Source organism: Mastacembelus armatus, unplaced genomic scaffold (genome assembly GCF_900324485.2).
Source record: "Mastacembelus armatus unplaced genomic scaffold, fMasArm1.2, whole genome shotgun sequence".
In the NCBI taxonomy this organism is placed as follows: Eukaryota; Metazoa; Chordata; class Actinopteri; order Synbranchiformes; family Mastacembelidae; genus Mastacembelus; species Mastacembelus armatus.
In genome coordinates, this window is record NW_022872940.1 from 840,243 (window position 1) to 862,953 (window position 22,711).

A 22,711-nucleotide genomic window follows, 5' to 3' on the forward strand; every position below is an offset into this window, starting at 1 on the left:
AAGCTGGCCAAAAGAGGACATAGAAGCCACTGATGTCAAGACAAGGATGCTCCTCACAATGCATGGAGGACTTCACCCCAAATCCAGCATCCTGAGACTGTACGCTAAGAGGAAGGAAGGAGGCCGAGGACTGGTGAGCGTCAGAGCCACCATCCAAGATGAAACAGCAAAGATCCATGAGTACATCAGGAAGATGGCCTCAAGCAATGGAATACTTAGTGAATATCTCAGGTAACAGAAGCCCGATGCAGAGGAAGTGGAGCAAGAACCATCATGGCAGGACAAACCCCTGCACGGCATGTACCACAGACAGATACAAGAAGTGGCTGATATCGAAAAATCCTACCGGTGGCTGGAAAAAGCTGGACTGAAAGACAGCACAGAGGCACTGATCGTAGCAGCACAAGAACAGACCCTGAGCACAAGATCGATAGAGGCCGAGGTCTACCACACCAGGCAGGACCCCAGGTGCAGGCTGTGCAAAGATGCCCCTGAGACAATCCAGCACATAACAGCAGGTTGTAAGATGCTAGCAGGCAGGGCATACATGGAACGCCATAACCAAGTGACCGGCATAGTGTACAGGAACATCTGTGCCGAGTATGGGCTGGAGGTCCCAAGGTCAAAATGGGACACACCTCCAAAGGTGAGGGAGAATGACCGAGCTAAGATCCTGTGGGACTTCCAGATACAGACCGACAAACTGGTGATGGCTAACCTAGTAGTAGTAGTGGTGGACAAACAGCAGAAGAAGGCCTATAGAATAGTGGTAGATGTAGCGATCCCAAGTGACAGCAACATCAGAAAGAAGGAACATGAGAAGCTGGAGAAATACCAAGGGCTCAAAGAAGAGCTAGAAAAGATGTGGAAGGTAAAAGCAACAGTGGTCCCCGTGGTAATCGGCACCCTGCGGCTGTGACCCCCAAACTGGGAGAGTGGCTCCAACAGATCCCAGGAACAACATCAGAGCTCTCAGTCCAGAAGAGCACAGTGCTAGGAACAGCTAAGATACTGCGAAGAACCCTCAAACTACCAGGCCTCTGGTAGAGGACCCGAGATTGAGGAAGACACACACAACACCCATAGGGGGGAGAAGGGAAATTTTTTATTTTATTTTATAAAAGTTAGTATCCCAGTCTAGTTATATATAAAATAACTTGACTGGGAGAGTAGACTAAACACTGAGGTGTTTATTAATGTGTTCAGTGGCAAAGCTGGTCAAACAACTTTGAATCCGTAGAGCCTGTTAGAACAGCTGATTAATGAACAGAGATTTGAACAGCTTTGTCCAACTCTTGCTGCAATGTTTAGCTGTATGTTTGGCCATATAACACCCAAAGTTTGCAGGATGGATTGTGTTTGAATCCACTTTCTTGAATTGTGTTTACTTTTTTAAGGCCCTGTGATGGACTGGTGACCTGTCCAGGGTGGACCCCTGCCTTCCACCAGAAAGAGTGCTGGGATAGGCTCCAGCAGATCCCTGGGACCCTGGTTAAGGAATACGTGGGTATAGAAAATGGATGAATGGATAGATGGATGGACTTTTTTAAGTTTCCCTTTTGATGTGCTTCTGGCTGAAAAACGTGTACGAGGTAATTCAAACTCATATTTATACCTGTATCTGTACTTATTTATTGAACAAATGCAAATTATTATGTATGCATATATTCTCATAAATATGAATCTATATAAATTACAACTGAAGTCACATCATGTACATCAGTTAGATGCTTGTAAAATTACAGTTCATGCATCTGTAACTAAGGGTTTTTTTTCCCAGAGTTCACCGTTCAGCAATCCACCAGGCAAGCAGCCAAAAGCATTTCAGAAAATCAACCTGGTTCAATGGAGTTGGAAGAGTTATCCATCCAATTGTATTTATCTCAGTGGACCAGTGTTAATTAGAGAGCCAAAAGTCTGCACTTCACAGGGTGAGCTCTCTGAATGCAAAAATTATTACTTTTCCATATGACACCACAGACAGAATTTCAGGGATACCAGAGAAGGGACAAAAGGTGGTTTAAAAGCTGCTAAAAATAATTTCTTTCTTGGCTATAGACCAAAAAAAATGTATTGATACAAACATTCTGTTTTGAGTTTATTCTGGTGGGAATTAGTTATCTAAAATTATCTAAAACAATTCATCAGAATTTACCTTATATAAATTATATATTTAAACTTTGAAACATGTTAATGTATATTTTATTACTTTACACTGCCTCTGACAAATTCGGAAGAAACAGTAATTGAGGAACTGAGTTATAGTACTATAAGCACATTTGTAACATTTTACTACCAAATTCCTAGTTTGGAGTTAGTTTCCATTTCCATCCATATGTTTCTTCCAATTAAAAATTATTCTTTCACCATTTATCAAACCCAGAATTTAGGTAATCAAGACACTGTGGTTAAGACTGCTGCTTTGTGGTTTTCTGAACTTTAAGGAACTAATACAAAGTTGAAATAATTAAAGTTAGTGGGTTCATATGAAAAAGTAAAAGATGAGTGGAAAACAGTAAAATAAAGTACAAGTACGAAGAGAAGAGCAGAAGTGTCTCATGGCAGGTGTGCTACAGTTGAAATGCTGGCTCAGGGAAACACATTCAGCTGCTCGTTTGTCATAAAGAGAAACAGCAAATTAAACATTCGCTCACCTGCTTCAGTCTGTGCAGCTGCAAACGCACACACACGCACACTGATATGTTCAGAGACAAGGTCTGCAGGGTACAGCTAGAGTTTGACTTAAGGAAGAAACACCTTCAAATTAAAAACAGAGGAACAAAGGTGTCACATTGTTTCCAAAACAGGAGCACTGAGACAGTTGAAAATTACACCATATCGACATGAATGTGTACGTGAAACCAAACAAAATGCAGCAGGCAAGATATGGACGTTAAGTTTCATTTAAGGAAAGAAGCCTGCACCGAACTTCTCAGTAAAACAGCTGATTTTAATGTGATTTATGTGTTTGAGTTTTGTGACATATCTGCCAGTGAAACCAAGGCTTTACTAAAGTTTACTAAATAACCACATACACAATCAAACAGCACATTTGTGGTGCAGATTGCAGAACATGCTTACTTCTGATACACCTACATGTATGGGACAAAGATACAAGGCAAAGAAACTTCTGCATTTAGTGTGGCCTTAAAATACATAAAGCATAAGATCAGATGTGAAGTGGTAGCACCTTTCTATTTTTTCTAGGTCAAAAACCTCCATTGCAACTCTTTAGTAAATAATAATACATGCAGTTTCAGTACTTAGTGCCAAAAATGAATCGCAAAACATTAATAAATATCGATAACCTAAATTTAATTTTAACCTAAACCCTAAAACCAAGTCTTGACCCTCAAACAACATTTTTATGTCTCAGGACTGGCCAAAATGTCCTCACAACACTAGTAAGGAACTAAAATGTGTCTACACATCTATGGAGAGGTATGTACACACAACCATGTGTGCATGTATAAATGCCTTCATACACACACAAGCTGCGCATTGCAAAATGAGGCCATTTCTAAAGAAATAAATCACCTGAATTGGAAAAGGTTTGGTCATCACGACACACACACACACACACACCCTCACACACACACACACACACACACACGCAAATACATACACACGTCTGGCCATATTTATTCAGTCAGGTCAGCATATCCCTCTGCAGGGGGAGATACAATTCCTGCCTCTGACAACAGAAGAATAAGAGGCTGTTGACTGAAAATGTGTGTGTGTGTGTTTGCACTCTCATTCATCTATTTAACTTAATGGTCTCATGGATATTTAATAATGAGCTTGATAGGACAGCTTTTACGCACACACACACACACACACATGCGGACACACTTCACAATCCCCTCACCACTTAATATAATAAACTTCACTTTTTGTTAATAGGAAAAATGTCTAGAAGAGGAGGAAGAGGAGAGAAAGGAACAAAGAGTGGAAATCAAGGTGTAAGAGCTGATTCCTACATTGTATTGATTACTTTGCTGGTGTCATGTCTTTCCATGCTTCTTAACTTTCTCATTAAAAGCACTCAAAAGGTGACCATATACTACATACCACATGTCTTTTCCTCACCATTATAATACTAAAATACAGTACTACATCCTGTTGCGCTGTATTGTTCAAATAATGCTTCAGACTGTGTGTAGTGTAGTAACACAGTCCGCGGACTGTGTTACTACACTACACACGCTGCTATATTTTTAGTCACAATTCTTTAGAATATTTTGTATTTAAACATTCGGGACACAAAGGACTCATTATATCCTTGCTTCCCAGAAAGCTGAGGTTTAAACACTCATTTATAGTGAATACGGTGTGTAGCTGCACTGTGAAATACACAAGAAAGAAAGAAAAAAAAAAGACAGAGGTAGGGGCATGGTTGACTGAGGATCAGATGTAAATGTTAAGAGGTGAAACAGGAGATGTGGGAAGAGAAGGCGGTGAACAGAGAGAAACAGAAAAGACAGATATTAGAAAAGTAAGAATTCTGACAGCTATGTGGGGCAGTCGTGGCCTAATGGATAGGGAATCGGACTTTTAAGTAAATAGCCAGCGCCCTGTCCACCTTCAAAACCACGACTGAGGTGAGACCCTTGAGCAAGGCACTCGACCCCCAGTTGGTCCCCGGGCGCCGCAGCGATGGCTGCCCACTGCTCCGGGTGTGTGTTCATGGTGTGTGTCCACTGCTGTGTGTGTGCAGAGCACAAATTCCGAGTATGGGTCACCATACTTGGCTACACAAGTCACTTTCACTTTCACTTAAAACACATGAAAGACATCCTCTCCAGTAAAACATCCAATGGAAAGTTCAGTTTCTACAAGTCCAATAACTAAGAGGTAACAGGTAACAGCATCACAACTCACTTACTACCTGCTTTTTAATTGCTATGAAGTTAAAGATTTGACTTTGGACCAGTAGACAAAGGTCATGTGGTCTGATGGGTCCAGATCTACCCTGTTCCAGAGCAATGGACCATAAAGGTAAGAAGGGAAGTACATGAAGAGATGCAGCCATCATGCACAGTGTTGTGATCTGGGGTTGTTTCAGTTGGTCAGGTCCAGGCTCAGCAATGTTATGCGGCAATAAAATAAAGTCAGCTGATGACCTGAACGTACTGAATCATTTTTACACAAGAACTGCCCACCAAAAATCCTGACCTTAACCTCACTGAAAGTCTTTGTGAAGTGCTGGAGAAGACTTCACAGAAATGTGAATGAAAATAAATGCTATAATGTTTAATATGGTTGAAATAATTTAAATATTGGACTTTTTATTTGTGGTACATGAATATGAATGGATTGATCACAGGTTTGACTATTAAGCAAATCAAATGTGGTCCCTGCAGAGACAAGACTTGCACTTGCACCAAATATTGCCCATCGTGACCAGCAGCCATTGCAAACTTTGCATGACCCTCAATGAAATGATTCAGTGTTCCCAAGTCATCACATTCAAGAACGACTATAAAATTAGATTTAGCGGTCAAAGTTCACTCACCACCAAGTTTCCAATGACCATGACCAGCATGAAGACGAGGATGCACAGTGGCTGACCTGCAACCTCCATACAGTCCCACATGGTCTCTATCCACTCGCCACACAACACCCTGAAGACAATGAGGAAGGAGTGAAAGAAGTCCTTCATGTGCCAGCGAGGAAGACTGCAGTCCTTCGAGATCTTACAAACACAGTCCTGATTGAAAGGAGGGGAAAGACAGTTTCATGCAATTAACTTGCATTTACAAAAATGTGAGTGACTGTGTCTGAACAAGTCTGTGTCTCAGTTAGGGTCAATACCTGGTAGCTTTTTCCAAACAGCTGCATGCCAACTACTGCAAAGATGAAGACGATGATGGCAAGGACAAGTGTTAGGTTTCCCAGAGCACCCATCGAGTTACCGATGATCTTGATCAGGGTGTTGAGGGTTGGCCATGAGCGAGCAAGCTTGAAGACACGCAGCTGGTAGGAACAGACAGAATTTCAAAATAAAGGTAGTCTAGGTAGTCCAACATTTTAGAGCAAAGTGTCAGTATTTGATGACCTAGGAACGAGAATGGGATAATATAGATACATGCAAATTTTAGGTTGAATTTTATATGGTAGCATCCACTGGTAAGCATGTAAAGAAAACTTACTATTACTATTACTACCGTAATTGAGCAATAAGCAATGGACATGTGTCTCCTCATGTTTCTCCTAGTGCTAATGTGTTTTAAGAAATCTGTGATCATATGGATTTAATTTGCTAATATTCTGTGTGAACTGAAAACTACAATTTCAAGTTCTCAAGTTGAATTGATAAAATATTTTCAGTGTAAATATGCAACAAAATCCAGTTTTGTAAATCTGAAAATGAAGTTAAAAATGTTGACCCTGACAGATGGAGCATGTTCCTTGAGGGTCACAGTCATGCTTGTTATCCAACTATCTCTGCCCAACCACTGCTGATTATTTGGATCAGGTGTGTTCAGCCAATCTGCTGGAAGACACCAGTTCACCTTGTCTTACCCCACTCAACCCTCATCACCCAGCTTCTGATTGACTGAACACACCTTCAGGTAATTGGCAGTGGGTAGGGAAGAGATGGAAAACAAGCAGGGCATTGGTCCTAGAGGACTGGATGGGCACCCCTGGGCTACAGAATATTTTGGTTTCCAAGGACTCTTCAGCTTATTTGGAAATAGGAGGGTTTTTATGGGCAAGAGGTAAAGGAATGAAAAATAGAAAGTAGAAGAGATGGGGAGGAGAAGGATAACAGCCATTGTGACAAAGGAAAGAAAATTAAAGATACAAAGGAAGAAGCATGAGAAAACAAAGACACCAAACAGAAAGCAAAGACTGAAAGAAAAGGAAAGGGAATCAAATGGAAATGAGAGTTTGCCTCTGAGAGAATCTGACAGTACTCAGGGTGACACTTAGAGAGATAGACACAGATAGGCAAAGACAGGCTTCAATCACCTGTCTTGAGTTTTCACTGTTTCTATGTTTCTATGTGTGTGTGTGTTTTCGGTCAATTTTGATAGCCACCGTCCTTGTCCAGTTTTCCTAGTTTACTAGCACAGCAAAGCTGGCCAGTCATCCCCTCCTCAGAATGCTGTCACACATGTTGACTTCACTGAATTTCCACTGAAAGTGTGGTCATTGTGTAGGTTATTTTAAAGCAGTTTGGTCTGTGTCTCCATGGATTTAAAAAAAACGTTATGATAATATTTAAGGCGTAATCTTAGTGTGTGGAAGTTACCAATCTGAAGGAGCGTAGCACACTGAGTCCCTCAACGTCAGACAGGCCAAGTTCCATAAGGCTGAGGCAAACGATGATGCTGTCAAAGATGTTCCAGCCTGTCTGGAAGTAGTAATATGGATCCAGAGCGATAATCTTCAACACCATCTCTGCTGTGAAGATTCCTGAGAACACCTGACAGAAAGAAACAGAGATAGAGAGGAATTTAAGAGCCTTTGCTGCAGCTTCAAACAAATATTAACACTGCACAATAATCCAAAACTAAGACCTTAACATAGTGTTGATCATGTTTCAGAGACGTACTCTAACGTTGGAAACTCTCATGTGAGTCATAAACAGAGATTTGTTTTGATACACAATTCATCCCTATGTGACCCCAGACTTGACTTGGGCTGAATGGAATAATGGACCCTTAGAGTCTATCAAATATTCCTCTAACACAATAAGATTTTCTGTAGAAGAAAAGTATATTACATCACAGTGTGCAGTGATTTCAAATCAGCTGGGCTTAATTAAAAAAAAAAAGCTATTTGTAATAAATGTGGGAAGGAGACAAAAGACACTGGGTCGATCATATCTAGCTCATAAGGCACCTGAAAACTAACCCAGATTATTCAGTGTTACAAACAGTCTCTTAAGTTAAATTGGCCTTGATTACTGTAATGTTAGTATTAATGTTATTACTGTTGTAAGGTTCATATTAGGCTTAATATGAACTAAGGTTCATAAAAACGCATCAATGCTGCTGAAACATCAGAACAGCACAGACTACAAGTACTGGAAAGCATCAGACACCCCTCCCAACAGTGGTACAACCACTGACCACCAAGAGATGTCATTAATGGAGGCTACACAAAGTCTTTGGAGTTGTGTTCTAAAATGTTCAGTCATTGGCTGAAAGAAATGTGGCTCTCAGGGTCTACAGACACACTGTACCAGCCCAACAATGGACATTTTTGAAGGAGGTGAAACTGGTGGCAATATTTGATCCTATAATGTAACAACATATTCAATGTGTTGAAAGTGGCATTAGCATGCATGCAACATAGTTTGGAAAGATTGTACAAAATCAGCTGACAGTATCTATTAGCGGCAAGCTGATGGAGGACATGGTCAGGGAAATGGAGGAGTCCAAGTAGCACTCCCACAATTTTAGATTGCACGACACAAGGAGCAAATATCCATAATCATAAGATGTTTCCACTAGAAAACATCAAGTATAATGAAGCTCTTTATGGAGTTTCTTCTGGTGTCTGAAACAGCTGGCCAAAGTTTGTCCTCCCATGTTTTGAATAGACTTGAGGATCTCAGCATTTCCTTGATGACTGTAGAGGTCAGTCATCACCTACCAACATAAGCGGGATGCATAAAGGGGTGCAAGCTCTGTCACTTCAGAAAGGGCTTTGTTTGTGGCATGTGGTGCATGTACATTAAATCTTCTTGTTGCAGATGCTGGCAGAAGCTCAATAGATGCCACTGGTTTATTTGCCCATCTGCAAAATCTAGTTTGTCTTTTTTTGGCAGCAACTCAAAGATGAGTCATATTGGCCAAACATGTCATGATCACACCAAAGTCCTAGACGGAGACAAGGTGAGAAAGTTGTATTACAGTAAAATGGCTCTTCAAGGCTATTTGTTTCCAGCCTGCTGAAATCAGAGAGAACCTTCTCAAGATGAAGGGAAAAGCCACATTATCCATCCAATTGGCAAACTCCTGCAGTCACTACTGATGCTGTTAGATGTTGCAGTAGACCTTCTCTGAAAGAAAAAGTGGGTTTGCTGCTGCTTAGCCCACAGCAAAGTGGATCTGTGAAAAAATATTGATATGGCGGCTTTGTTAAAGGACGAGGGATTGAAAAAAAAACACACAGAGGCACTTTGCCTACGAATCCCCAGACAAGCCAATCACTGATATACATTGCAGAAATTGGAGGTTTTTCAGTGTGATCATAGATACAGCCCTTAGTTATCTTGAGGAGCGATTTGATCAAATTGAAAAGCTGAGAGGTTGTAAAGACCTCTGATGTAAAGTAATGTTCCTGTACAATGTCAGTCATGCCGTGTATCGTTTATGACATATATGTAAAACAATGTGTAGTATGTTACAGACAAACACCTACACATAGGGAATAATAATAAAGATAGTTGCCCAGGTCCTAATTTGGCGATTGTGGAAAACTTTGACTTAATCTAGTTATTCTCAGCTATTTGCTGTTGTGGTTTTATCTCTTAAGCCTCTCTGCCTGTGTCACTCTGCAGACCTCAGCTTCACCAGGGTTTGTCTCACTCTGCTTTACATCTTGTGTGTCTGTGTGTTTGCTGTGTGTGTGTGTGTGCGTGTGTGTGTGCGTGTGTGTGTGCGTGTGTGTGTGTGTGTGTGTGTGTGTGTGTGTGTGCGTGTGTGTGTGTGTGTGCGTGTGTGTGCGTCCTTGCTGCAGCAGCCCTTCTCCCTGTTTGTTGTTCCAGACCAAGGGGATCCTCGATGTGACACCGGCTACGTGACACACGTGTGTTTATGTGTGTCTGTTTCTCAGCCTATGCATGTGTGTGTTTATTCACCTATTTGTGTGTTTCTCCAACAAAAGTAGGTTTTAAGGTTTTCTTAGTGTGTGTGATGCACAAATTAACACATGTACAAAATCAGAACCTCTTTCTGCGGTTATCTCTCTCTCTTAGACACACACACACACACACACACACACACACACACAGATGATCCTCTCATATGGGCTCATTAACTCTGTAGTGTGTTGATGAGCTACTCAACAATCATGCTGTTATTATTACTGACATCAGGAGACCCTCTATCTCTCTTACTTACATACACTCTTTATCCGTGTGTGTGTGTGTGCGTGTGTGTGTGTGAGCTCAGAGAAAAAAAAGCATAAAACAAGAATCAGAATGTGGATTTTAAACAAAGAAGAAGAAATGATGGGTCATACTACTGGCATCAGCCTCATCAGAGTTTGCTGGTTTAATATAAAACTTACTGTTGTCTATGTTCCTGCCTGCTATAATAGGTGGTGATCATTTTAAATATATAATTGTGATATAATAATGTGGTGTAGTGTTGTATTACTGATCCGTACAGTGAGTTACAGTGTGTTACTGTCAGCGACAGTTACATTAATGAAATTAAATACAGTTCAGCTGTCAAATATATGCAGTGGCCTCTTGCCTCAGAATAAAAACACAGTTACACACATTATAACATATATTTTATTAATTATACTAAAAGGGGATGGTCAAAGCATATTAATATGTTTATTGCTTGTTTATGAACAAGGTCAGTTAGTTAGTTAGCTCTTTTAAATCTTACTTGTTATGATTTTATTTCATGAGTCTTTGTTTTCATTAAATGCTGCTTTGTGGTTTTAAGCAGATTGTTGCTTGTGTGAAGAACACTAACATAAGTTAATGCTATTTTTTTTTCATTTATTTGCATTTATTTATTTTTCCTTATTATTTAAAATGCTATGCTTGGTTGTTCCACTTTAAAATTCAAGACCCATATTTATTTTGATTTTTCCTGCGCTGAACAAACGTAAGTGATTGTCTGAAGTTGCCTTTCATTCTGCCTCGAATCAATTATTCGCTCTTGTGCCTTGGTCTTGAACAAGTGTTAGTCACACTTTGAGGCGAAAATCATTTTGGGCTTAAGATGATTTTGAGAAACCTTTTTTGATCCCGAACTGTGGTGGACTAAGAAATTTTTAGCCACAAGGCTTGTTTCTTTATGTTTGTGAGAACCCAGTGCTGTGTGTGTCAGAAACTGGTCGGATGGGTGACGCTGACTCTGAGGACTGTGCTTCTGCAGAGGCAGTCTGTGATTCGATGACGGATGAAAAACTACTCTGACCAGCAGTAGGAGCGTGTGTGCCTCTTTGTGTGTGTGTGTGTGTGTGTGTGTGTGTGTGTGTGTGTGTGTATGGCAGGCTTGCAAACAGAGGATGTCAACATCAGCACTCACTAATAACATAACATCAGCAGAGAGAGGATGACACGGAGTCTGTGTGTATGAGAGAGAGACACGTGATTATTTTTGTCACAGCCCAGCAGATGTAATGAGTAAGCATCTGGACACACACTCCCACACACTGATGCACAAACATCCACGCACATACACAAAGAAGACTGGTGGGTTTATGCTGGTCAAAGCAGCAAGACACATGCAGTCCAAGTGCATTTCATGATAAGAAATTACTTATATGAATAATTATTGATTTATTGTTTTATATGAAACAGTGCATATTTTTCAAGGGTTAATATACATTTAAAAATCATTTTTAAACATGTTTAAGATTTGATGTAAAATTAAAGGAGCAAGCTGTATTTTAATTTGCAGTCATTTTACAGTGTTTTATGGCAGCTGCCTTCATTAAAATGCATAAGTCCCTAAGTCTTAGCCTTACCCAGCACTGCCCTAGTTACCTTGTGCAAGGACAGGACTGTTCAAACTAAATTAGATAGATCAGTTACATCAGAGAGTATGTGTGAAGATACAACAACAACCCCACATTGTGCATTGTGCCAGATAACACTAACACCGTTATCAAGAGTCACGAACACATACACACCTACTTTGAGTTTATCCTCTATCACCCTCAGTTCATTTGCTCCTCTATAATGAAGCCTCATCAGCACAGACTTCACAGCTCATTTTTCACTGACATACTAACCGGACTCTGAGGGAAATTGGAGGCAGTAAATATTTCTTTTAAAAAGTCAATCTTAGAAGATTTACAAAGTCCTCCAGAGGAAATTGGAGTTGGGGGAACAGAACATTTAGGCACATGAAGTCCAAATGGGACATGATGAAAACCTCCACTCCAGATGTGGCACTGCCTGTTGTGGCAGCAATGTAAGAGGAAGTTGGTGGGGATGAAGGAAGCTGAAGGGGTTTCATTAGGCCAGGGTAATCCTAACTTAGAAAATAAACATCAGGAAGCCACAAGGACAGGGCTCCACTTGAGATTGCAGGCCCCATTAAAGAAACCAATCATGAAAAATTACTATTTCGTGATCAGTGTAGCAAACATAGGAAACAGAGGCTGCTCAGGAAAATAGCCCCATAACTAGCTGAAGGAAGCTGAGGTTGTTTAAGAGGATGACCTTGACATCGAGCTGAAAGCTGTGGCCATTTGAGTAGTCAGCCTCAGAAACAGGCATGAAGCTGTGTCAAGAATGACCATTGAATAAGAAGCTGTGGTGAGCAAAAACAGAAAGCACAGTCTCTGGTGTTGCTGAGATGGGATAAGCCTAAAGCCTAAAGTCAGCATCTCTGAAACAGGAGGAGGCCTTAGTTCTTGAGTGGGTCAGGAACAGAGAAGGGTGTTTTGGACCCAAAGGGCAATAAGAAGTAGAATAGTTGTTGTGTTGCTGACCATCTTGGGAACAGAAACAGAGGTAGTGTCGTTAACCCACTCTTGACCTTAAAAGGGCTCTGAAGAGAACTGCAGAGACCTGGGGCCCTGAGGGTGGTGCCTCATGCTGGAAGTGATGCTAGAGATCTGCTGCAACTGCTCAGCAGGACACTGGAGGGCTACTGTGGCTGCTTGGCAGGGTAATGCCTGCTACAGCTACAGGAGGCTTGGTACCATTGCTGGAGAGGCTGTGGGGCTGGCAGGGGAGAAGGCCTAGGATTTGTTCAAAGCCCTCTTAAGGGTCACAAGTCCTGTATTGGTTAGTACTACACAGCAAAATCAGTGGCAATTTGCATCTTGGATATTCAAAATGTGAAATAGCCTCTGGTTTAAAAATGTATTCATTTTAAATTAGGTATGGGAAAACTAGGGCCTGGCAGAGTGCATTATGGGATACCATTCAAAAAAGACTAGAGGGTGTTCATTATTTTAAGGACATCACACAGTTTTCAGGCATTTCTGACTATTTCTGGTTTTTGTTTGTTTGTTTGTTTGTTTGGTTGCTTTTTTTCCATATGTCAGGATCACGTTACCTAAACCACATCAGTTTCTCACCAAAAAGCTGGATGACCATGTTATTTTTATTTTTATAAATAAATAAATAGACACGCACGCTCTCACAAGTCACAAGAAATAAGCTGCAAGAACGTTCTGCACCTGTCCACAGGTATTTTGGCCCACTCCTCGCGAGCAAACTGCTCCAGCTGTCTCAGGTTTGAAGGGTGACTTCTCCAGACTCTTTCCACAGATGTTCAACAGGATTAAGATCAGGGCTCATAGAAGGCCATTTCAGAATAGTCCAGTGTTTTGTTCTTACCCATCCTTGGGTGTTTTTAGCTGTGTGTTTCGGATCATTATCCTGTTGGAGGACCCATGACCTGAGACTGAGACCAGGCTTTCTGACCCTGGGGAGCACATCTCACTCCAGATTGCTGGTTATACAAAGCAGCCCCAGAACATAACTGAGCCTCCTCCATGTTTCACAGTAGGTGCAGTGTTCTTTTCTTTGTATGTTTTATTTTTGCACCTGTGAACATAGAGCTGATGTCACTTGAAAAAAGCTCCAGTTTTGTCTCATCTGTCCAAAGGACATTCACTCAGAAGCTTTGTGGCTGGTCAATATGCAACTTGTCAAATACCAGTCTCACATTTTATGATTCACTTTCAACAGTGGAGTCCTCCTCAGTCGTCTTCCATTAAATGTGTGTCCTGTGATGCTAATTACAGGTCACACTTTAGTTTAACATGTCTCTATGGTAACAGTATTTTCAATGTTTTCTAGAGGTGCCATCATTTTTTGTCCAGGTCAGTTTCATTAGTTTGTTTTTTTAATTCTTCTGTTGAACCTCAATTCAAAAGCAATGTCTGATTTCCATTAGTTAATTTTCAGTAAATTTTTATTTATTATTACTTTTGTCAGTTTCAAGTTATTTCAGTGACCATTGTGGGTGTTGCTTTCTTTAATGAAAGGGTACGAACAAATTTGTCCATCTGTGTATATATTAACAATTATTGTGATTTATTTGCCACTGTGGAGAAGCTAAGTAATTCCCCAACATGGTTAGCCCCTGACCTCTTATCTCAAAATAGGTTCTACAAGTTTGCATCCTCTTTAAGTAAAAAAAAAAAAAGAAAACATAAAATGCATCAGACTGACTGTAAATTACTCTCTTTCAAAAAACACACCCAGACCACAGCTGCAGCTGTACTGGAGCATGTAGTTTTGAACCTCATGTTGTTTAGATACCTTGCTAAATAAAATCTTTAAAAATATTTTCAGCTGCTGCAAACTGCAGGTGTTAAGCCCCCTCTAAAGAAAGACAGCCTGAATCGTTCATTACTATTCTTCCCTTTATTGGAAGAATATTGAGAAAGTCTTTTTAATTCAGCTGAGCAATTTTTCAAACCTTAATGCATCTGCCACAGTTTCAACTAAAACCAGAGGAACTGAACACATCACTCCTGTTCTTTAATCTTTACAATTCCAGTTACCTATAGAATATAATTCAAGTGTTAAACACTAGTTTATAAAAAATGTTGTGGGGCCAAAATGCAATTCATTTTATTCTGGCTTTCATTGTATCTTGTTATTGGTCCCTTGAATCTGTAAAGCACTTTAAAAGCCACAGACACACCTAAATTCTCCTGCTACACATGTATGTGCTTATTTTGTCACACTATCATGAGGACAAACCCATGTGACCCTTGCAGAACCAAATGCATTAGTTAAATTGGTATTCTTGGCAATAAATTTAACCTGAAGTGGGCTATGGACATACAAGAATACAGCTGCTAGTGCACTGAAAGAGCCACCATTGACCAGATTTTGTCCCTTTTTACAAAGGCCCAGTACATCTGATGTCCATAAATGGCATGTTCGTGAACAGCGTTTCATCAGTCTGGTTTCAGAGAAGAAATGATGTATTACTATCACTAGCAGCAATGTCATTCCTCTTGTGCCAGAGTGAAAAGGGTGATCATAAAAAGGTAACAAAGAGGTTTGAGTTTGACAAATGTTTCTTGTGAATCAGCTATAAAAATATATAAAACTCTTTGGCTGAACTGTGTATTTCTTTGATTGTAATGAATCCGTTTGAATTTACCTCCCCATTATGATCACTCACGACTGATTGTTTGGTTCCCCTCGTTCCCCTCGTTCCCCTTCCTGAACACAAACTGGCCATGAACATGATGTCGGGCTGAATTATCAAAACAAAATGACAGTGTGGCCCAGGCCTATTATTTGGCTGCAGCTACATATAACAATAAAAAATATTTATAACAAAGCAAGCCAGCTAGACCAGTTTCATCAAACCTTACTGTTTGCATCCACTACCTGACATATACAAGCTTAAGTACACTCAGGACAGGTTGTGCACCTAATGCTAAGAATAGCTCTACAGATAATACCTTTCGGTAAATGTATGTATGCTCTAGATTGCCACACACGTGGAAATATAGTGATAGTGATATTGATTGAAATTGGAATATGTGAAAACTAAAGAGCAAAGCTAAAGAGCACAGACAGACAAAAACAAACAGTGAAAGCATTGGCTGACATTGATTTTCTTAGCACAGTAATGTCCTGACATGATCGACCACACACTACCTTACATAATATGTACAAACACAGTACACAGCAGAAGCCTTGCTGTTCATCAGAAAGGCTTGCTAAATGCTATGTAAACATATGTGAGGATTAGAGGTTTTAGTGTATAAAGAACTCACTAACTCCAGAGTGCAATCCGATCAGCTTTTATCTGAGACCTGAACTGCTCTAAATTGAATTGGAGAAGAAGTTTGGACTGTTTACGCTGCAGAAGTTTACAGCTTCATCAAACTGCAGGCAAGGTGACAGAAACATTATAGCGAGATTATATAACTGCTGAGACTGTTGACTAAATGGTCTTCCTCGGGGTTGTTGTTGAAGCTGTCTGGATGCTAAAATCACTTAACATATGGACACATGGAATAGTGGTACATACATCTAATCAATTATCACATAATTATAATGGGATCAGTTCTCATTCACAAGTTGTTAATGGCTGTTCCCAGAACTGACTGACTTTCAAAATGTAAAATCATTGTGAAACTTTTCTTACTGTTTAAGCATTTTACTTCAAGCCATCCTACCCCAGACTACATGGTACATAACTAATTTTCATTGTCAGTATCCAACTCACTAATGATTTCAGCATGAATCGGACAATCTATTATTAATAAAGCTCATAAGTATTTGTAGCCCACAATATGGCCTGAAAAGCAATTTTGGTGTAAGGTTTGCACAAAAGTCAGACAGCTTGTTTTAAAAAAGGTTGTATCCAAGGCAGTTTCAGATGCATTTGAAGCATAGTGACTACATAAGACTCTCACCATGCCTGAGAGGGCTATCATGCTGGAATATGCACGGTGCCAAAGTCTGAGTGAACTAGGTTGAAAAGGAGACGTTATAAATTCTGCCATTTTTGGCAAGAAACCTATTTAGATTAAAAGCTTTAATTACTATTTTTCAAGCAACGCTTGTGGTAGAGTATTTGGACAAATCATTTTTTTTCTTGTTTCTTTCTGCATGAAATTTAAAAAAAAAAAAAAGCAATGCAAGTTGCACCCCGTCTTTTGCCCAGTGTGTGCTATGATAGGCCAAATCTGTACAGGATACATGGGTGTAGATAATGGATGGATAGTTATCAAAATTGCCATCAAGTTTATCTAATGGCATCTGTGGTTTCAATTTCAGTTGTATGGTATTTTAGAAAACTGCATTTGGCCCAGTATCTTTTACAGTTTTACACTTTTTCTACACCCAGGTAACAAAGTTTCAGACGAGCAGAATACTAAAAAGCAAAACTAAAACTAAAAAGGAAAATCTGCACATGTGGACAGTTTTGTTTACTCAGTCACTGTTAAGTCATTTATACAATGTTTTTGTGAGCAGGGACATTATAGGGCTGATCATGAGGTGTTATATCACTGGTCCCAGATCCAGTCCCAGTGAGTGGACATCAATGCTGCAGGCCGACCCAGAGCTGCAGTTTCTACTTATAAACTTTATTACCATTTTCTGCCCCATACAACCACCTGGAGCCTGAGCTGAGGAAACATGACGTTGCCAAACAGGTATGTGTGTATATGTAAGCAGGTGTGATCAACATGGTGATTTTGGCGCTAGGCCTTTCACACCTCAGGTTAACCAATTACCATATTGCATCAACCTATCGGCTCCTGTCAGATTATCGGCACACCTGCAGGGTCAGATGCTGGTGTTAGTCATGGGGGTTTAAAGCTATCTGACCTGTTTATGTCAGCCTTAATACTGGAATTCAACTTGCTTTTCTACACAAAGACAAAACACACACACACACACACACACACACACAGTCGCACTTTTTTACAAAATAGCCTGATCTATCAAAAAAAAGTTTGTAAGGTGTTTGAAGACCGGTTTCACCAGAACATCATATCACAGAAACTGTGCAAACTTTAATGCTCTAATTTGAATCACAAGACATGATGTGAGGGGAGACTTGATTTAAAAATTAATGTCTTTACCTTTTGAATGCTATAGGATGATTTGAGTTTTATCATTTTTAAAGTAAAAGTTCTCTAAAACAAGAAATTCTAATACATACTACCCTGGACTTTGGGATATCAGTGTTTTCTGACCTGTTATAGACAATAAATCACTTGATAAAGTAACTGGCAGATTAATCTGAAAGAAGTCTTTCTTGCATTACAGAAACTTCCTAACTAGAAGATTCAATGTACCTGTTTTGGTAACACAGCAGTTAATGTTGGGACCTGATGCAGGAAAAAAGTCATTAGAGAAAAACTGCTCCCAAGTCAAAAAGTGTATTAGACAAGACTCCTAACTTCTCAACATCTGAAATGAATTTTCCTGTGATCCTAATTTTTACTTTTCCACCATAGTGTTAACTTGATCAGGTCATAGCTTATGGCTGCTCTTTGAAATGATGTTATGTCAACAAGCAAAACTTACTCACTAAGATGATTAATGTTATGGATGTGTTGTGGTTTGCTGCCCCAGGTCATTATCCTGCAGTTAGCCCAGCAGCTACAGCCAACAACACAGGATTTTTTTATTTATTTATTTTTACTTGGGATTTCCTAGCCTGAGATAAGACAGGGCGAAGAGTGGAATTTCTAAAGTAATTAAGATTTGCTTCTGTAATACCAAATTAAGATGGAAGAGAAGAAGTTTCTGTAATATGTGCCCAGACCTCCACCAGATCAGGCTGACATCAACACCTAACTTAAATCAGGTATTCATCACTGTGTGCAACACCCAAAGTCATATTTGCATTCATGCCCCTGTCATGCTTCTTTAATGTGATCATAGTGATTCATGCATCATTCTTCCCTACCAGGTTTCCAATGCTGAGCATGCCGTTGAACTCATCAGTCATAGGATAGTGCTCCATGGCCATGAAGAGCGTGTTGAGGACAATACAGATTGTGATGGCCAGGTCCAGGAAGGGGTCCATCACCATGATCTTCACCAGCTGTTTCACCTTGAGCCAACAGGAGCAGCAGTCCCACACCAGGTAACGATCGGCAAAAGCATACCAACAGGGATGACATTTCTTATGGGACTCCTCCAGTTCTGCTTCTCCCAGAACAAAACACAAGAAAACAAGGGAAGTGCATTAGGCACAGATTAATAAGATTGTAAGAATAGGAAGGACTGAATAAAAGGGTGAAATGATTAATTAGTTAGATGTATAATAAAGAGTGTGAGACACCAATGTTTGAAAAAAGCCATTTCATTCATATATGGTGAAGTATATGATCGCTTCTCTGTTTCTGGGTCCGCACTGGAAAACACCTTCTTGCGCAACGTCATTGGCTTTTTATAACACCTAATTTTTATTCCTTGGCTTATTAAAACATTACATTATTCCAAATCAAAAGGTTAACCCTGTTGCCTCACAGCAGGAAGGTTCCTGGTTTGAAACCCATCAGGGGCCTTTCTGTGTGGAGTCTGCATGTTCTCCCTGTGCTTGTGTGGGTTTTCTCCAGGTACTCTGGTTTCCTCCCACAGTCCAAAAACATGTATGTCAGGTTGATTGGTGACTCTAAATTGCCCATAGGAGTGAGTGTGAGTGTGTGAGGTTGTTTGTCTCTATGTGGCCCTGTGATGGACTGGGGACCTGTCCAGGGTGGACCCCTGCCTTTCACCCAAAGAGAGCTGGGATAGGCTCCAGCAGATCCCTGTGACCCTGGTTAAGGAATAAGGGGGTATAGATAATGGATGGATGATAAACTAGAGGGGAATATATTTTTAAAAGTTTTTAATATCTCATGGTTATTCAATCTTTGTTTAAAAACACCACAGAGGCAGACAGTTCCTTTGTGTTTAGGCTGCTGAAGTCTTGATCAGGCCAAGTCAAAATGGTTTCTTGGTTTCTTCCACATCGTGGGTTGGTAACCAATGTTCCCTGAGGGTCACTGTTCTACTTGCTTTCTAACTATCCCTACCCTACCCACTGCTGATTACCTGGATCAGTTGCGCAGCCAATCAGGAGCTAGAAGATGGAATCTCAGATGAGGGTGGAGTGGGGGAAGACAAAGTATCTCCCAGCTTCTGATTGGCTGAACACACCTCATCTATATAAATTAGCAGTGGTTGGGCAGGGATAGTTGGAAAACAAGCAGGACAGAGGTCCTCAGAGAACGTGGGTTGCCCATTCCTGTTCTAGGTTATCACATCATCATGTGATGTCTGAGTTGTGTTTTTAAAGAACTTTTAATGATTGAAAATCCATTACATATTTAAGGCTTTTTCACATGAGTGCACCAGAGAGATATTTTGCTAAGTCTACTTTAATCAAACTGTTTTTGTCTCGTTATACCGTATGTCTATTTTAAAAGACTATCATGTTTGTGGTCACGCCCATTTTTTTCCTTCACTGACATCTATAGTAGTTAAAGTCCAATGATTAACCCTAGTGTTAAATGTCCAGAGATAAAAAAGTGACTAAAAGCTGAAAATGAATATAATATATATTTTCTGCAGCCTTGGAAATGGATGCAAACAGTTACTACCGGTGTCCGAACTTTTCTTTCCAATAAACTGTGTGTATATACAGAAAATGATATTAATAATTCATAAACCAGATGGAAACCAGATATCATGTCTGTCCTGCTTCCTCCTCAGGACAGACTAAATGTATTGTGAGGGTCTGTTGGGAATGTTTGGCCGAACCCTCTGTCAGAGAAGTCTTCAACTCCCACCTCCGATAGAGCTTCAACCAGATCCCAAGGGAGGCTGGGGACATTGAATCGAAATGGACCATATTCTCCACCTCCATTGTCAATGCAGCAGCTCGGAGCTGTGGCTGTAAGGTCTCTGGTGCCTGTCGTGGTGGCAATCCCCTAACCCGGTGGTGGACACCGGAGATAAGGGATGCCATGAAGCTGAAGGAGTCCTACCGAGTCTGGCTGGCTTGTGGAACTGCTGAGGCAGCTGATCGGTACTGGCAGGCCAAGCGTGATGCGGCCCGGACGGGCCAACTATAAAGGGATCACACTCCTCAGCTTCCCTGGGAAGGTCTATTCCAGGGTGCTGGAGAGGAGGATCCGGCCGATGGTAGAATCTCGGATCCAGGAGGAACAATGCAGTTTTTGCCCTGGTCATGGAACACTGAACCAGCTCTATACATCTTCAGGGTCCTCGAGGGTTCAGGGGAGTTTGCCCAACCAGTTCACATGTGTTTTGTGGACTTGGAGAAGGCATTCGACCATGTCCCTTGTGACATTCTGTGGGAGGTGCTCTGGGAGTATGAGGTCCAGGCCACTTTGTTAAGGGCTATCCAGTCTCTGTACAACCGGAGCAGGAGCTTGGTTCGCATTGCCAGCTGTAAGTCAGACCTGTTCCTAGTGCCCATTGTCACTGGTTCTGTTCACTACTTTTATGGACAGAATTTCTAGGTGCAGCCAGGGGCCGGAAGGAGTCCAGTTTGGGGATGTTGTCCTGTTGACTCCATTGAGCCAGGACCTTCAGCGTGCACAGCAACTATGAAGCGGCTGGGATGAAAATCAGCACCTACAAGTCTAAGGCCATGGTTCTCACAGAAGAACCAACGTAGTAAATTGAGAGGAGCCAGCTGAGGTGGCTCGGGCATCTGTACCAGATACCTCCTAGGCACCTCCCTGGGGAGGTGTTCCGGTCAGTGCAGCCTTGAAGTCACTGTTGTACCTCAGTGACATCAAATAATAAATACATTTTAATAACAACTGGGAAATTGAAGTGACCCCAAACAGGTAGTGTATGTCTACTTTCACATCACTCACATCAGTTTTATATTGTTGTATATCACTCTGGGTCCAGTATTCAGCTTTCTTTGTCATACTACTAATTACACGGCAACTTTTTAGACCACATGTTTTAAATGAAAAAAAAAAAAAACATGCAAAATCACAGGTATGAATTCAGTCTCCTTCAGCTGTGAACACAGAGTGAGTCTTTGTATAGAAATAAACTACAACATTATGAACAAAGGAAAATTAATAAAAATTAAATAAATGGAGGATGTAAGGCAGGGATGAAGGGTGTACAAAGGGCCAGAGTGTGGACAGGAGGGAGTGGGTTTTTGTATTTTCCTGTATAATGATCTGTTCTCTAAGAGCAGCCACTGCCGAGGGGAAAGACAGTGACTCAGCAGACCTTCCACACACACACACACACACACACACATGCATGCACACACATGAATGCAGATTTGGACAGATATGAACCCAAATATCTAAATCATGAATATAATCAAACACACACAGGAACTTGGAATGATCTCATGTTTAATGAGTGTAACCAGAATAATGCTCGCTGTCTTTATTTCATTCTGGCTCTGTGACTCTCTCCTCATTTGCCCCTCACTCTCACAAACAAAGCCAGTGTTTCCCTCCAGGGTTGGCTGGGGCAGCAACACACACAAACACACACATGCACACACAAACTCAGACATGGTTTCACAACTTTGTATTGACACAGAATTACACAAGCACACAGACTGGCCAAAGGCGCACACGGGAACATTAACAGACTCACTTGTATGCAAAAAAAAAATCCAAATATACAACCACACACAAACACCCACAAAAGAGTGAAACACTCGTATGCAAAAGTGCACATTAAGGTGAAACGTCAGACAAGATAAAAGTCCCATATTGAAATATAACTAGACACACACACATAAATTGTGAATGGAGAATAGCAGTAGATGTAGAACCCCTTTTATCGCTGAATTAACTGATGTTTGTGCAAAGTAATTTTAATGGAGATGAAATTACTACTTAGAAGCCAAGGAAACCAGTCAAGAAGCTTAGGATGATTTGGAGAATTATTACAGGTCAGTTCACTCAATAACAAACACCCCATGTTTTTTTATTATTATTAGTTTTTTAGTTTTGCCTCTGCATGCAGTTATTTTTGGTTGATATATCCCAGTACAAAATAGATTAATTTAATTTATGTTTTTAAGAGCTCAAAGCATTTAAAACTGAGATTCAAAAA

At 40.6% G+C, this 22,711-nt stretch overlaps 1 protein-coding gene and 1 pseudogene across 1 annotated transcript in view; one reads left to right on the forward strand and one right to left on the reverse strand.

The window, feature by feature from the left end:
- Nucleotides 1–22,711, forward strand: part of LOC113143885 (zinc finger protein 208-like) — a 905,597-nt pseudogene that overhangs the window by 640,107 nt on the left and 242,779 nt on the right.
- LOC113143883 (sodium channel protein type 4 subunit alpha-like) overlaps nucleotides 1–22,711 on the reverse strand; it is a 240,378-nt gene that overhangs the window by 79,798 nt on the left and 137,869 nt on the right. The window contains exons 16-19 of the mRNA XM_026329485.1: nucleotides 18,564–18,802; nucleotides 7,259–7,432; nucleotides 5,815–5,976; nucleotides 5,516–5,710 (exon numbers count right to left, since the gene is read on the reverse strand). Of these exons, the coding sequence (XP_026185270.1) occupies nucleotides 5,516–5,710; nucleotides 5,815–5,976; nucleotides 7,259–7,432; nucleotides 18,564–18,802 (770 nt within the window). The remainder of the gene's footprint in view (nucleotides 1–5,515; nucleotides 5,711–5,814; nucleotides 5,977–7,258; nucleotides 7,433–18,563; nucleotides 18,803–22,711) is intronic.